Below are 17885 nucleotides of genomic sequence, written 5' to 3'. Positions count from 1 at the left end.
TGTACAAAATTATTTGCATAGGCATGTCTCTGCAAATAACATGCTAACAACCTAGTTTGCTTGATGTACTCAGGCTATTTATTTTTGTTCCTATCAACTCAATTTTCTTGTCTTCCCCTTTGATATGAATTCAACAAACACCTGTATTTCATGTAAAACCATTTCTTCACCTTCAACATATTTAACTTTTATCATGCATTTTAAATTACTTCTGTCACCAGATCTGTTGAATTGTTAAATTGTGATCTTAGAATCCATCTGGTACTCTGTAGTTATAGTAATTGTTTGGTATCAAATACAATTAGTTATGTATTTGTGTTATATCTGATTTACCCTGGGAATTCCCTTTAAATAAAGTTTGTCTTTGATGGATCTTTAAATACAAATTCTTAATGAGTTAAACAAACAAATAAAAACCACAGACCGAAAATGGCAGTGCACAGAAATTTAATGCATCTTTTCTATTAACAAAACATGCAACTATAAAAGCATTGTGGATATTTCAGAATTTGAATGATCCTTCATGTCAGTGCACCATGTTTGTATGTATACATGCATTTGAGATACATTTATGCATGTGTCAAATATAGTTACATATCCCACAAATGCATATATATATATATATATATATATATATATATATATATATATAAAACAACACAGTCTCTGTGTGTATTTGTGTGTTTCAAATATAAACATATATCACAAATACACCTATATAGACAGCAACTTATCAGAGAGAAAGAGAGAGACAGAGAGAGAGACAGAGAGAGAGAGAGAGACAGAGAGAGAGAGAGGATTGAGAGGAGAGAGAGATTCAAATGTTGAGTAGGAAGGGATGGGAAGGTGGAATGGGTAATTAGGGGAGGAGTTGTTGGGGAGGTGAATTAGTTTAAATTATATTATATGAAATTCTCACAGATTAGCCAAAATAGATTTTCAAAAGAATGACATTGTTTATTTCAGAAGAGTATGTTGACAATTTAGATTTCTCCCATATTTTTTGCTATTCTGGCTCTACTGACTTGGGGTCAGGAGATGAGAAGACACAGAACCAAGGACACAGACTTCAGGAGTTTGCAAGCAAACTTGTGTATTAAACAAAGGATTAAGTTATTTAAGTGTGGGCTGTTGGTGGCCTTTGCTTCTATGGCTATTGGGGCATTGCTTGATTAGGCCCTTGGTCTTTTCATTGGCCATTGTCATCTTGGTGGTCCACTTTCAGGCTCCTCTGGGTCAAGGTGCTTCTGCTCATGTAACAACTTTTTTTACTTGGCACTTAGCCCATTCATCTGGTATGTGGACCTTATCTGCTTCACTTCACCCATTTTTTAAAAAAATTTTCAGGCAAACAGTGGGAATTGGGGTCCTTGGCTCCAATCTTGTCATCCCCACCTCAGAGGACCCCCAACATGGTGGCTGTGCCTGTATTAGGTTGGTTCACCTAGTGGACTCTTACCTGTCTTTGATTACCAGCCCTTGGAGGGTGGCCCTCCTGGAGTCTGCCATGGGTGTGCTGGACATATGACCTATGTTGGATGCTATAATTATAATTGTTCCATTGAAACTGTCCATATCACCCAGAGCCATAAGCCATGCCATTCTCTTTTACATCAACAACATTTTCTTCTTCCTAAAAATTAAAAGTTAACAAGTTTTTAGCAATATCATCATATGGCATTCTATTATTATAGGTAGCCCCTCTCCCTGATTCCCTTGGTTAGATTCTCTGATATCTCACCCACATGGTCTGGACTTCAACTGCTGCAATCCTTTTCTGAAGAAAGGTCATATGAAATTCTCAAAGATTAACCAAAATAGTTTTCAAAAGAATGACATTGTTCATTTTAGAAGAGTATGTTGACGATTTAGATTTCTCCCATGTTGGATATCAATATTCAAGTCACTTTCTTTGTTATTCATCTTCTTAAAATAATCAGTTCCTTTTTCTTTTTGTTCTTCTAGGTAACTTTTAAAGCATCCAGACACTCAGTTTCCCCAGATTTAAAGTATGTTCTTCTGGCATATGACGTCAAGCAGGTAAAGGAACGCTTGCTTTTCCTATAGGAACATTTCCCTGAGGACATGGAGATGGCAATTCAGAGTTATATTTAGAACTGCTATGGCATGTTGCAGTTGTGGTTTTTTTTTAAAGAGATGGTTGAAGGCAAAATAGTTGACTGGCAAATAACTAGAACAAATTATCAGGTGACAGTGACAAATGCCTTAGCTTCCAGAAAATGTGACAGAGGAGTGTTTGTTTTCAGGATAAGCCCATCAGCACCCAGGGAAGTGACTTGGATGTATGTAGGTCAAAGTTTTCCTACTAGTTATGCTCTGGGCTCAGGAGAATATTGTTTCAAATAATAGATAGCATATGCTTTGGAGGCATGTTTGCAGTTTTCCTTGTGTGTGTGTGTGTGTGTGTGTGTGTGTGTGTGTGTGTGTGTGTATGTAGGGTCTATGTTTTACAGAATACTTGTGATGGTCAGAGAACAACTTGAGGGAGATGGTGCTCTCTACCATCTTTGTCCTGGTGATTGAACTCAGATCAACAATGTTAATGGCTCACTGAGCCATCTTGCCAAGCCAGGATTTGGTTGCTTGTTTGTTTGTGTTATGGATATTGTGCACAATCTGTACATTATCTACTTGTGGCAAGTGGGGGCATTCCCATTCTGAGTCATTTTTCCAGCAGGAAGCAATTTAAAAATATTTAGTGTGTGTGTGTGAAAGAGAGAGAGAGAGAGAGAGAGAGAGAGAGAGAGAGAGAGAGAGAACACGTGAATGTGAATGAGCACCTATATATACATTTGTATAAAGGCAAATATGTACATGCCAGGAAACACATATGGAGGCCAAGAACAATCTCTGTGTTAGTGCTCAAATTCCACTCCATGTGAGACAGAATCTCTTTGCTATTTTTCTGCTTCTGTACACCAGGCTTACATCCAGCTTCTGTGGATGCTCCTGTCTCTGCTCCCCATTTCCATAGAAGCAATGGACTCACAATACATAACTTGTATTATGTCTCTGTGTTTCCCCAGGGTTCTGAGGATTAAAAATCAGGTTCTCAGCTTTTCACAGTTACTGCCCTTACACATTGAGCCATCCACCTAGCACTGCTGATGGCATTTGAGTATTAGCTATATAGTCTCTGAAAATACCCTAAGTAGGACAAAAAATTAATTTCAAGCAAATACAATCATTTTTTTCTCACTCACTGCTTCAATATTCTTCTCCAGCTGGAGTACAATTAGAACATACATATGGCAAGTGAGTATTTTGTACATAGCTAAAATTTACATAGTTAAAAAGCTAAGTAAGTATTAAAAGGCAATTCTACATTAGTTTCTGTAGAGAATAAATGATGGGAGATTATTCAAGGAAGTTTTATGAGCTTTAGGACAGACAATAAAAATTTATGGAGTTAAGGCAGAAAGCCTCATATAATGCATCAAAAGACTCTGAACACATGACATTTCACAGTTCAGAAGACTTGATGTTTAATGTGTTGGCCTTTTGGAGTGTACATCTGATGTGTATCTTTAAAGTTTTTATTTTTACTGAAAACAATTTATTCTGAAAAGATGGTAATATTGTCATTACAGGCTTATGTTCCTATTAAGTATCTTTGTGTTTTTGATTGACTGCTGCTCTCTCTGTATTTTCTTAGTTTGCAGATTTTCTAAGTGATATGTTATAGTGAGAAACATGTCTTTTATGTGTGAAAAAAATAAAAATATTAAAATATACTATTAGATTATCAATTAACGTTACATAGGGGAATTTAAATTTGACCTGACTTATAAAAGAGATAATGAAACACTTTTTTTGATTATATGTTTGGGGTGTGTGTGTGTGTGTGTGTGTGTGTGTGTGTGTGTGTGTTTATCATGGCACTTGTGTGGCAGTCAGAGGACAGTTTTGGGAGTTGCTTCTCTGCTTCTACCATCCAGGTCCCAAATACTGAATTCATATTACCAGGCTTGGTGGCAAATGCCTTTACCACTGATTATCTTGCTGACCCAATGAACACTGATATGTTAGAATGTGGTAGCAATCATTGCAATCAAGGCTAGAACTATGAACAAGAAAAACATCCATAGCAATGAGAGAGATTCTTGAACTCATAAGTGGCTTTTCTTGAATGTAGCCAAGTGACTTATGGAAAGAGCGCAAGAGCAGCCCAACAAATAAATGATAGTATTTTCAACAAGTGGTGCTGAAGTGAGTAGATCTCCATAGGCAGAAAGGAAAGGAACAAGGAGCCAGCAAGAGGGATCAGTGAGTAAGGATGCTTGACACCAAGCCTGATGATCTGAATTTGAGTCCCAGGACACATGAGTAGGAGAATAGAATTGTTTCTCACCAGTTTTTCTTCCTCCTCCACATGTGTACTGTCATCTACAGTGATGTGCACTCCAACACACATTAAAATACATAAATAAAATGTAATCAAATATTTTTATATAGAAAGAAAGAAAGGGAGACAGAAAGAAGGGATGGAAGACAAAAGGAACAGAAAAAATATAATAAAATAAAAATATCACCTACACCGATCTCTTATGTGAATTCAGAACAATTAGAATGAATCCAAATATAAATGTATATGTAAGAGTTAAAGAAATGGAAAAATTGCCCCAAATTGTCTTGGGGGTCTAAAACTAGGGAAAAAAATTCTTGGCTTATACACTGGAAATGAAGTCTATAACATTGAAAGAGAGTGCAAAGCTACACTCTGATAATAAAAATTCAAGCTAGAACCTGTGAGAAATATGTGCAATAACATATTCATCAATGGATACATGTAGTGATTTGAATAGGAGCTGTCCCCCATGGGCTGAGGCATTCAAACATTTAGTCCAGAGTTGGTGTTCCTATTTGGAGAGGCTTAGGTGGTGTGGCCTTGCAAGAGGAAGTAAGTCATTGGGGATAGGATTTGAGAATTTATAACTTAGTCTCACTTCAGTTTGCTCTCTCTGCCTTGTGCTTGAGGTGAAGAAGTATCTTACAGCTCTCTGCTCCAGTCACCGTGCCTAATGCCTGCTGCCATGCTTTCCCACCATGATGGACACGAATCCTTCTGAAACCATAGCCAAATGAATGCTTCCTTCCATAAGCTGCTTTTAGTCATGGTACTTTATCACAGCAACAGAAAAGTGACTAATACAAGCCACAGAGTAAAGGATTCTCAAGATGGAAAACTTAATATCAGTGAGAGAACAACTATATAAAAAGAAAAGGGACCCACACCTGAAAAGAACTCATGAGAGATGCTGTTTATGTGGCTGATAGTTGCCAAGTTATTAGCACTGGTAGAACCCACTTAAAACTACAACTGACATCAGTCACCACATATTTACAAAAATGGATCAATTATTTAAAGAAAAACATGACACTCTTAACACTAAATTATAGCAGCACTGAGACACAATAGATCATTCCAATATTTTTGCTAGGATTGTGTAAGAGGGTATAGCTTATCATGATGATTTTTTTTATGTGTGTCTTGAGGGTGGTGTCTATAAAAATCAAACTTGTGCTACCACTAAAACCAGCAGGGGCACACCATGGTAGTTTATCCAGTGACATGAAATTTAGGTTCATCCAGAGCTATTTAGGTACACACTTACAGCAGAGTTTAGTTGTTTACTTTTTCATTTGCCTTATTGTATGCTTGTTTGTTTATTTATCTACTTACTTATATTTGTCATAAGATCATACCCAGGACTGCCTTGAAACTTTACCTTTAATCATTACTTGAGGAACCTGAGTAGAGTTCAATCCATAGAATGCTTTACTTGCATACATAAATCCAGATGTTTATTCACCACCTACCACATAAATGAAACACAATGGTTTATGCCTGTAATCCCAATTCTTAGGAGGTAGAGGAAGGAGGGTCCAGAGTTCAAGTTCCTTGGCAACACAGAGTTTAAACTAAGTCTGGGATATAGGAGACTCTGTTTATTACCTTAAATAACCCAAATGTTCTTTCACTTGTGAATGGCTAAATAGTTGTAGACCCATATGACAGTATACAACTCACAAATATAAAGGAAAAATAATTTGATATATGCAAGAACATGAGTGAATATACAGTCTTACAAATTAGTTTTAGGGGGAAATTCCCAAATCTACAGACTATATGTTTTCATTTATAAAAAAAAATCTGGAAATAAGAAAACTTAATGAAGAAAAGAGAATAAGAATTTCTCAGGCATGAGACCAAATGTTAGAGTGCTTCCCTTTCTGTATGTAACAATTTGTTCTTGCTCAGGAGAGAAATGTTCTTGGTCTTGACTCTGTACCTGTCAGTACCCTGGAGTCTAAGAATTCTAAAAGTGTTTTGGATTATTATTTAAATGATTTTAATTTCATGTGTCTATTTATTTATTCTGTGTGTGTGTATGTGTGTATGTGTGTGTGTATGTGTGCGAGTGTGTGTGTGTGCGTGTGCATGTGTGTGTGCGTGTGCAAGTGTGTGTGCCATGGCATGTGTGTGAAAGTCAGGACCACTTGTAGGACTCAGTTCTCCCCTTCTACCACATGGGGCCCAGGGATAGAGTTCACATCATGAAGCGTCAAGCCCCTCTACCCACATTTCACCAACTCTTTTTTAATTTCAGAATTTTTTTTATTCATTTTATATATCAAGCACGTATACCTCTCTCATCCCTCCTCCTGCTCGCTTCCAACCTTCCCCCCAGCGCACCCCTCATCCCCTCCCCTGAAAGGGGAAGGCCTCCCATGAGGAGTCAGCAAAGCCTGGTACATTCAGTTAAGGAGAACCAAGCCCTTTCTCCTTGCATCAAGACTGAGCAAAGTGTCCCACTGTAAGTAATGGGCTCCAGAAAGCCAGCTCATGCACCAGGGATAGATACTGATCCCACTGCCACGGGCCCCATTTCACCAGCTCTTGCACTATAGTTTCACATTGGGTAAAATTAGCAGAAGGATAAGTGGCATTTCCAAATTTTTTATAACTACATGAGAATTTATAATTAATTCAAAATAAAACATCTAATTAGTGAAAAGTTGTTTGTGAAAGTTACTAAAACTTGAGATTTATAAAAATGAAGGTTCAATTTATTTCATCAAATATGTAAATTACATATAATCTTTGAACTCTTTGCTACTGTGAGTTACTGGAAATAGATGAGAAAGATTTTGTGTACTTGTTTACATATTAACTTTTTCATGCAAAGCTGTTAGAATTTTAAAGATTTGTGAATGATATATGTTAAAAATAGGAAAAAGAATCACATACTAAACACATCACACCATGTTATCATTCCTTGTCCAGCTCACCCCCATCTATATTAAGCTCTTAACTGTCTTGGTAGAACAGTGTTCAGTATTTAGTTTCAGAGAAGTTGTGTATCTATTCAAGATGCTGGATGATGTGAGATATCCTGTGCTAGTGCAGTGTCCATTCATTCCAGAGGGTACCACTAATTATTCTTATAAAGGTTTGAATAATAATGGCCCCCAAGGGCTTACATATTTGAATGCTTAGTCACCAGGATGTGGCATTACTTGAAAGAATTAGGAGGACTAGGTCTCATTGGAGGAGGTGGGTCACTGGGGCTGGCCTTGGAGCTTTCAAAGGTGCATGCTAAGCCCAGAGTCTCTCTCAGCTACTTCTCCAGCACCTGCTATACTGCCTGCTGCCATGATCTCCACCATGAGGATAATGGACTCTGAAACTGTAAGCATGCCATTTTAATAGATATTGCCTTGGTCATGATGACTAAGGCAATTCTCAACACAGAAACTAAAGTAGATATTCTCCTTATTTTGAAAAAAAGAAAATGGGACCATAGGAAAGACACAGGGATCACCCAATGACAGAGAAAAGGATGAGATCTACATGAACAACCTGGATGACAGTGGGAGTAATGAAGGGCAAGGTTCAAGGGAAAGAAAGCTTAGGGGAGCAGGAGATCCCAGCTGGATCAAGAACAGAAAGGGAGAACAAGGAATAACAGACCATGATAAATGATGACCACGTGAGAAAAGGAAGAAGCACAGTACTAGAGAGGTCCCCAGAAATCCACAATGATACATCCACTGTAGACTACTGGCAATGGTAGAGAGAAAGCCTGATCTGATCTAGTCTGGTGATCAGATGGCCAAACACTCTAACTATCGTGCTGGAACTCTTATCCAATAACTGATGGAAGTAGATGTAGAGATCCTCGGCCAGGCCCCAGGTGGAGCTCCAGGAGTCTAATTGTCGAGAAAGAGGAGGGACTATAAGAATGTGAATTGTTGAGACCAAGACTGGAAAAGCACAGGGACAAATAGCCAAACTAATGGAAACACATGAATTATGAACCAAAAGCTATGGAGCCTCCAACTGGATCAGGCTCTCTGGATAAGTGAGATAATTGAATAGCCTCAACTGTTCGGGAGGCACCCAGGCAGTGGGACCCGGACCTGTCCTTAGTGCATGAGCTAGCTTTTTGGAACCTTGGGCTTACACAGGGACACTTTGCTCAGCCTGGAAGGAGGGGACTGAACCTGCCTGTACCTAATCCACCAGGTTGAATTGAATCCCTAGGGGAGTCTTGGCCCTGGAGGAGATGGAAATGGGGGGAGGGGCTGGAAGGAAGGTGGGGGCAGGAGGGGGGAGGACAGGGGAACCCATGGCTGATGTGTATAATTAAAACACAAATAAAATAATTTTTAAAAGGAGAAAAAAAAAAGGTTGAATAATTTAGGATTACCTGTGAAGAAGAAAATTATAAAATATGGAACAGAAAACTAGAATATGTACTGATAAGTTGGCTCAGTGGACAAAGGCTGCCACCAACCAAGCTTAATTACCCAAGATGCACCCTGGGATCCACATGGTAGAAGGAGAGAATTGATTCCTTCAAATTGTCCTTTACCTTATCCACATGTTTTGGCACACACACACACACACAAACACACACACACACACACACACACACACACACACACACACACACACACGATAACAAAACATTTTTAAAGCTAGAATATCTTAGCCAGATTATATTAATATTTTAAGAAAATAAAACAAACAGCAAAAATATATCCTTATGGACCAATGTTTGTGGTATCAGGTCTACCTTTTAGTCTACAAGAAAAAGAAAAGGATTTTTTTTTTTACATAACACAATCTCTGAAAGTGATGGAGGCACTAGATTATTAACATTTCTTTTTAATAAAAATTGTCAAAGTAAATTTCAATTTGTTACTATTTCCCACATTCACACTTATCCACTCACTTTACTAAAATATCATCTACCAGGTATAAAGTCCTATGTTATTCTCATTCTCTCTCTCCTGTATGTGTGTATTGTTTTTCTTTAGTGTTTCAAATCCTTTTGTTTGTGACTTTTAGAACCCCTTTTCATTTTATAAAACTTAGCCATGTTCTGGCCTCCTTTTTCCTTCCAAGTGATTCCTTCTTCTGCCAGATTAGATTTATATATGGAGCAGGTAATTTCTCAGTGGGTAAGGAGATTTACTTGATAACCTGAGTTCAATCCTATTGACTTACATCTTGGAGAGAAAGAGCAGACTCCTGGGCAGGTCATTTTACCTCTATATACATGTCATGATACTCATATCATACACAACATGTACACTAAAATAAGCAAAAACAATAATTACTAGAGGTCACAGTTGAGCAAGTTGGGAGGGCATGAAACTGGGATAGCTGGCCTTATACCCCCTTGAGACCATGTGATGGTGAGGTCAAGTGAAAGATGCCCTCCCCCCCCCTCACTCCTTCTCCTCCCTTTTTACCTGTAGCAGGGGAAAGAGCTGACCCTGGCCCTCTTCAGCTGCAACATGCGGAAGAGTGGCCCTTTCACCTAACCTGGACAACACAGTAGAGCTGTCCTTGGTGGTGTTGGTTTGGGTGAACCTTGCAGAAATAAAAGCAAGACAAGCAGCCCCACCCCTTGCTCCTTGTTACAAATGGTGAACTAATTGTGCAATGCTGGAGAGCTAGTGGTGAGGATAAGAGAGGACTGATGTACTGATCAACCCTGTAACAGCCCAGGCCCAGCCATGGCTATGAGTTTTTCTACCCTAACATTTACTCCATCTATGATTTGCTGGAGCATGTAATGGGGCCAGTCCTGCAGATCCAAAGTTGCAGGATCACTACAATACAGGACAACAACAGGAAATCCAAGAGACCCAGTGAGACCCCAGTATAGATAGTGTAGCAGAAACCAGAGGCCTCAAACCAGACCAATGACTTTGCAATGAACATTTGCAACTAGAGATATATGGACTGAAGGGTACATCATGTGACTCACTGTTAAGCTACAGCTTCTACAACGAGATTGTTTTTCTTTCCTCTTAAATTTTATTTTATTTTGGGAGTGTATGTTGTAAGAAAAGAGGGCAGATACAAAGAGGTGGGGAGATGAATGGGATTGAAACACATTATGCGAAAGCCACAAAGAATAAATAAAAAGTTTAAAAAAATGTAACTAGAATCACATGTGAGAGAATGACTCATGCTTTGGTGTAGAAGAAAATATTTGCTTGTATTCAGGTTGTCGATGCAAAAATATTTATTGGTATTTAAAATATATCAAAGAACTTTTACTCACATATTATATGTATTACCTGAGCCCAAATTCTGTAAAGCAAACATATGTGTGTCATCATTACCCAGGTTAAGAAAGCAAAGCTTCGCTGACCACCTTTCTAACCACTTGCACAGGATGTCACTGTCCAGATTTCACTGCTTAGTGTTGATGGTTTTGTACTTGATATGAATAGTCTCATGAAGTATAGTCTTAGGTTTATACTCTTTCTCCTCAAAAGTTGTATAGAACTTATCCATGGCTCTCAATAGTACTATGATAGATTGTTCCTTCTTACCACTGTATCCTATACTACAATATGTATCAGGGTTGATCCACTTCACTGCTGATTTAAGCTATGAAAGTTGTCCATGAGTGACAGACTATGTGGATTAAAGGTTTTTCTTTTATCTCTTTCTTTCCTGTGTATGACCCTGCTCTTCTGTTATCTCTATCAAAGCAAGTTTATATAAGACAGAGCAAACAGCTGAGCATTCAATCTGTGCTATGAAAATGGGAATTGAGTTAATCACTGTAAACCCCAGAAGGCTCCCATAACTTGGATCTTGATAACACATTCTAAGGAGGGAGCAGGCTCAGAGATATTCATCACCTTATTCATAGGCTATGCTCTGGGATAGGGGTGGATCCATCCTAGTTACAGATTCCCTGGTCTTTCTATCACACTATCATCAATTTAAGAACCATTGGTGATTAACCTATGTTCAGATATCATTAGTTCCACAATTACTCACACTTATTATGAACTAAATTCCAATTAATTAAAAAAATTAACACAACCTCCATGGTATATATTATATTTTTTAAATTTTTTTGTTACATTTCATTTATTTATGTGTGAGTTATTATAGAAGACAACTAGAGAGCTTGCAAGAGTCAGTTTTCTGTTTACCATGGAGTTCCAGGGATTGAACTCATTTGTCCAGCTTGGTAACAAGCAATTTTACATGCTAAGACATCTGACAGCCTCAGACATACATTATTTTTGATACTCAAGTGGCACTTGTGATATTTCTCCAGGCTTAGTCATTACATATCTTCATGTTTGAAACTATTCTTTAAAGAGTTACTATCTGAATGACACATGGGTGCACGTCAATGACATAAAATTGAAAATGTTTTAAGGGATTTCAACAATTTCATTATATTTTAGTGTGGATATATACATGTGTGTGTGCTTTTGTGTGAGTGTGTGTGTGTGTGTGTGTGTGTGTGTGTGTGTGTGTGTGTGTGTTTGTGTCTGCATGCACATGCATTCCTACATATGCATACTTCTGTACATGTGTACACAATCATATTCAGTTCAAAAGATAACTTACAAGCTGATTTTCTCCTTTCAAAATATACTCCTCAGGATTGAATTGAGGTTGTTAAACTTGTTGGTATCTTTATCCACTGAGCTATCTTCTCAGACTTAAAGTTATTTTTAAAGTAGAAACAAAACTTTCCAGTCTGACTAACCTTGATATAATCAAATCTTTCTGAGAAGAATATTTGTGGTTAAAAATCACATTCTGCTGTTTTGACATTCTCCTCACAAGATGCCTGTGTCTTGGTTACTTGGAATCTTTGTATTAACAGTTTGAATCCAATGTTTAATCTCTTTTCAGTAGGTATTATCCAACAACAATGTGGGATGTTTTGGATCATTTGATTTATTTAGTATGTGGATTCTTAAACCATCTTTGAACACTTATCAGTGTGTTGTACATAATATGAAGATAAACATAAATTGAAACAAATATTTTTTTTTAAAACCTGGTTTTCCTAATTTGTAGATTTTTTTATTGCTTGTGTTTCAAAGCATGCTAAGGCTGGAGAGGTTGCTTAGTAGTAGAGAATGCCACTGCTCTTCCTAAGGGCTGGAGTTTGGCTCCCAACACTCATGATAGTTAGGTGACTCATAACTACCCACAACTCCTGCTCTACAGGATCCAACTCTCTCTTCTGTCATCTGACACCAGTGCACTCATGTGCATACATAACACACACACACACACACACACACATACACACACACAGTATGTATGACAAAAATAAGAAAAATTAACTCAAAATACATGCTAAGTTGACTTCATTGTTTTACACTGTTTGTTTTTCCTTATTATATTTTATGTTTGTGGCTAGACACTAATTAGATGTAATTGCAGAGGTCTTTTATGCATCACAGTGCACAATTTCTGCAAGAATTGGCTCTTTCAGAATACAAAAGGAGCAGCCAAAAGATTTCTTTACCTCTCTCTAATATTGGGAATACATGTTGTTTTTTATGCATGCATACATGCATTCACATGTATGCAGTCAACCTTGTGTGGTAGTTCTCAGGAGACATCCATATAGCTTTTGAGATAAAGCCTCTCAGTGGTGTCCATTCTGCTGGTCTGCTGGTCCTTCTCTTTCTACTTCCCCAGCTCTGGGATTATGACGGTGTATGCATCACACAAGGCATTTTACTTGGGTTCTGGGGATCAAATTGAGGCCCTTGTGATTGCAAAGCAAAAATTTTACCCATTGAGCTGTATTCCCGGCTCTAGGAATGTACCACCCCACCCCTGCCACGTATGGCAATTCATTGCCTATTCTCCACACTCCATGCTCTGCAGAGGATTTGCTGTTCTCCAGACTTGACTGCAACTACACTATCCTGTATGTCTATAGACAAAGTCGTCTTTATGATAAATATCTATTTAAACTAAGAAATAATCACTGTAAAATGAATCAGGCACGCACTACTGCTTGAAAAAGTAACTCTTCTCTAGTGAATTATCTAATTAAATTCTGGGTCTTAATACTTCAGTGCTTTACAATTACACAGACATCTTTAAGAAGTCTGTGGGAGTACAGTCTGGCCATGGGACTGTCTAGGCCATTAAGCTTCATACATTTGGGGTGTACTGTTAATTTGACTAATACTGTTAGTGATAAACCTGCAGAGAGACCTGGGAAGATGGTTCAGTGGATGATAGCATTTTCTGTACAAGCATTAGGACCTGAGTTTGGACCCCTGGCAACCACTTAGAAAGCTAGGCACAGCTATGCACCTGCTTTTAAGCTCAGTGTTGGAGAGTAGAAGTAGAGGCAGCAGGATGCTGGGCTTGCTGGCTGCCGGCTTAGCTCCAATTTCAGTGAGAGACACTGTCTCTATTGAAGAAATAAGTAGGAAGTGATGGAGCAGCATGTCTGATGTCCCCTTACGGCCTCATGATGTGCACAGATACGAGCACCTGCACTAACATGGGTGCACAAACAGAAATATGTAAATGCATACAAAAACAAGATGATGTAAAGGACAGTCTAGGTGAGTGAGTATGTTCTCATACATGGGACGGTTTGTTATCTTCTGATATCTTCTGTATTCCCTTACTTGTTTGTAGATGCAGCTGCTAAATTGTTTTCCTAGTAAACTTTTTCATTACTGAAGTAAGGTTATAAGACAGGAAAAATATTAGTAAAAATTATATACACACATACATCTGTATAAAAATATAGCTATACAGAAGAATTCAGATGAGGAAGGGACACAGGGAAATTTGGAGAAAAGTACTGGAAACTGTTCTGCATTTTGTGAAATAGATATTCATATATTCATCATTTTATCAGAAATGTAACCACCTAATGTGAAATAGTAATTGTCATTTTTGTAAATATGTTTATTACACTTGGTTATGTGTTGTGCATGTATGTGGGCAATCATGCATATCATGTTGCATGTGTGTAAGTCAACGGGCAACTTGAAAGCGTCTGTTTTCTTCTTCTACTTTGGGGGTTTAGGGATTGAACCTAGGATGCCATATTGACAGGAATTCCCTTTATCCACTAAGCCATTTTGCTAGCCTGATTCTGGTTTTCTTATGCTTTAAGGATCTGTGGTGAATTTGAAAATGATCTGCTTGTACAGCTTTGTGAGTGCTACAACATTCAGGTGATTTGTCATAGGCATTGCTATAATGAGCATCTACATACTAAAAAACATAACTGAGTTTTTTAGTTAAGTAAATCCCTGCCTGTTTGCATGTGTGTGTCAGTAAACCTGTGCACATGTGTGTGTGTGTGTGTGTGTGTGTGTGTGTGTGTGTGTGTAGACATGTACATGAGCATGTTGAGGTCAGAGTTTCATGCCCTATATCTTCCTCAATCACTTTTCTGTCTTATTTATTGAGAAAGAGTTTCTGACTGAACCTAGAATTCACTATTTATGGAAGACTCTTTGGTCATGGAGGACTAGGGATTTGCCTGTCTTTACTTTCTGAGTGCTGGAATTCCATGTTTGTGTACCACCATACCCAGATTTTTTACATGAATGTCAAGAGTATGAACTAGGGCTCTAATGCTTGCAAGGAAAGCACTTTAGTGACTGAGCTGTCTCCTAGTAGCTCTGATCACAGACATTTTATTAAATGAATACATTCATTGCATCCATTGTTACTCATGTACACACTATTTATCCATGATTCATTTTATCACGGATCATTTTAAAGTAACAGAAGACACAGTAAAACATATCATGGGTAATACTACATTAGCAAAATGTTATCACCCTATGAAATAGGACTGTTCTGGCTGTCTAGGATTGACTCCATAACAAGACAGTGATTCATTGTATGAGCACTTTGGGGATGGAATTCATGAAGGAGTTGGCTTTGGAGGGCTACTTTCTGTGACTGATGATAGAGATGGCAGCTGTGGCCATTGCATGCCTTGATTGAGCTGAAGGAAGGATGTCTGCACTCCCTTACTCACATAGTTGATAAGTAAACCTGGCTGTCAGCCCAGAGTCTAGGTGGTTTTCATGTGGGCCTCTCCATGGGCCACTTGAGTGTCCACATGGCATGGCATCTGGCTTCTTCCAGAGTGGTGATTTGGCAGAGCCAGGTGGAGTCTGCAGTGCCTTGAAAAATTATCTAGCCTTAAACCTCATCATTTAATTCTACCATTGTACTCTGTCACATAGCAACAGCTGTGCTTCCAGGTGGGAAATGCTATGAGAAGGTATAGAAGTCAAGAGATGAGAGTCACTGGTGGCTCTTTTGTCCATCATCAATTCAGAGATTGAGATTGAATTGTATAAAGTCTCAGTATAGTAAATCATGGGGACACCATGTCACTGGGCTGGCAGTCATGCTGCTATTTTAAAGAAACGCTTACATATTTCAATCTGACTAGCAGACTTTTGAAACAATGGACTCAAGAAATGAGAATTTCACCAGAAATTTTAGACTGAAAGAAGGAAAAGCCACTAGCCAGGGGGACTACTTCTTTCCCAGAAGGATATTTACAGTGTGCCAGACAACCTTAGAGGATAAGACTGAAGCCCAGACAATAAGGAGTCAGTAGTGTGTTGAACCACACATAGACTAGGACTACATAGGCATATCACTAGTCATTTAGTTAAAGCTTGGTGTCACTGTAGGACTCTGAAGATGGACTTTGCTGGTCACTGGATTTATTTGCTTCTCTTGCCAATGTGACCATATTAAATAAAATTTCATTTTTATTATATTTCTTTCTCAACATTACATTATTTTAGATATGTTTGTGCATATGTTTCTTTGTGTGGGGTTGTGCATGTGAGTGAAGTTTCTGTAAAAGCCAGAAGAGGGTATTAGATCCCATTGTGCTGGAATTACAGGCAGTTGTAGCCCTATGTGTGTGCTGGGTATTGAACTGAGGTTCCCTGCAAGAACAGTACCCACTCTTAACTGCTGAGCCATCTCTCAGCCCCATAATTTACCTATTTTAATTGCCTTCTCAAGCACAGGTTGCTAGTCTGTGCTTCTTGGAACACAGGCTGTGACCACAAGTTAGGTAACACCTGCAAAGTGAGATCTAGACTAAATGATAAATGCTAGTGAAGTGGAGTAGCTTAAAAGCCATCTGAGCAGTCATAAAACATACAATGTGTTTGGTGTGTATGAGGATCATTGCTTATCCTACATAGGCTAGTGATGCTTTCATAGTTTGTGTACGAAATTAGTTTCAATAAAAAAGGTTCATCACAGGATTGAAGGGGAGATGGGTAAGTAGAATATAGAATCAATGTTATGTGTAATTGAAAAGTGGTAGTGCAGTCCAAGTTAATAGTGAAATCTTGTGGTCTGAAGTTTAAGGGTGATGTTGAACCACATTGTCTTCTTTAGACAAGATAGATTAGAAGAGATAGGAATGTCAAGGAGAATGGAATGAGGCAGAAGCCTCGGGAGAGCTCCCACAGAGCTCAGGCTCATGTGGCAGAGGGGTGGGCAGGACACTGAGAGTTTCCTTGTTGCTAGCAACCAGTGGGTGCTCAGTTAAAAGAGTGTCAGGTGGTGCACTGCCATTCCTGGATGTCAATGTGGTGTTAGACAAGAATCTAGAAAACCCATTGCTTTAGCTCTAGAAACCAAATTATTGTAGTCACAAAAATTGTCATAGTTCAACCAAAATAGTGTTTTCTTAAGTTAATACATTCTGAACATTTTCACTTGATAGTCCCAGTTTTACTAAACCAGACATCAACGTAGGGAAGGAATGAGGCGGAATAAAGCCTGGCATAAACTGTAATTTCACTCTGGAGATGCAGCATTCCAACTGCTCCCCAGTCCCTGAAGTTCTCATCAGTTAATCCACCTTGCAGGTGGAGGGTGCAGATCTTTCCAGAAACTTTTACTCACAGACTCTTCCAGAGACTGTGGCTGTGACTGACTAAGTCCAGAGGCTGTAATAGAATGGAAATGATATGGACTTTTTTATTGCACAAATAAAACTTTTCACTTCAAAGTATTGCTGGTGCAGGTTGCACACCTGCTGAGATTTCCAGTTTCCTGTGTCCTGGAACAAAGAATTGGACCAGGGACACATGAACAGTGATAGAAATAGAAATAGTTTAATAAAAAGGAGAAAGGCACTCCTGGGGGTGGGAGAAAACAGACCAGAGAGCTGGAAGAGGTGAGAGGCTCCTGTGATGAGCCTTTTTAAGTAGGCATTGTTTGGGCATGCTCAGTTTTGTTACATGTAACCCCACTGGAGAAAGATTTCCAGGCCTTCTGTCATCTGATATCTTTACTGTGTTAGATTTTATAGTCATCCAACTCTACTGTCACAAAAGGGCAGTGGGAAGGTGGAGCTGTTTCCACAGAATGAAGGCCTCCCTAACACTTCCACAGGACTCTGTGTGGATGTGGCAGTCCTATTTCTAATGTGGACTGATATCTGCCCAGGCTAAGTGCAGGGCAAGGGGATCTTGAGCATCCATGATACTAACATGCATACAGGGAGAAAGTTATGCTTTTGCAACTAAAATGT

At 38.6% G+C, this 17885-nt stretch overlaps 1 protein-coding gene across 4 annotated transcripts in view; it reads left to right on the top strand.

Annotated features, from left to right (window-relative positions):
• Window positions 1–17885, top strand: part of Dpp10 (dipeptidyl peptidase like 10) — a 1497630-nt gene that overhangs the window by 1162749 nt on the left and 316996 nt on the right. For all 4 annotated transcript variants that reach the window (XM_036202538.1, XM_036202540.1, XM_036202537.1 and 1 more), the window contains one exon: window positions 1966–2040. In XM_036202538.1, coding sequence (XP_036058431.1) covers window positions 1966–2040 — 75 coding nt within the window. The remainder of the gene's footprint in view (window positions 1–1965; window positions 2041–17885) is intronic.

This window comes from Onychomys torridus, chromosome 11 (assembly GCF_903995425.1).
Source record: "Onychomys torridus chromosome 11, mOncTor1.1, whole genome shotgun sequence".
NCBI classification, from domain to species: domain Eukaryota; kingdom Metazoa; phylum Chordata; class Mammalia; order Rodentia; family Cricetidae; genus Onychomys; species Onychomys torridus.
Note: the sequence above shows the minus strand (reverse complement) of the source record. Positions and strands in the feature narration are given on the sequence as shown.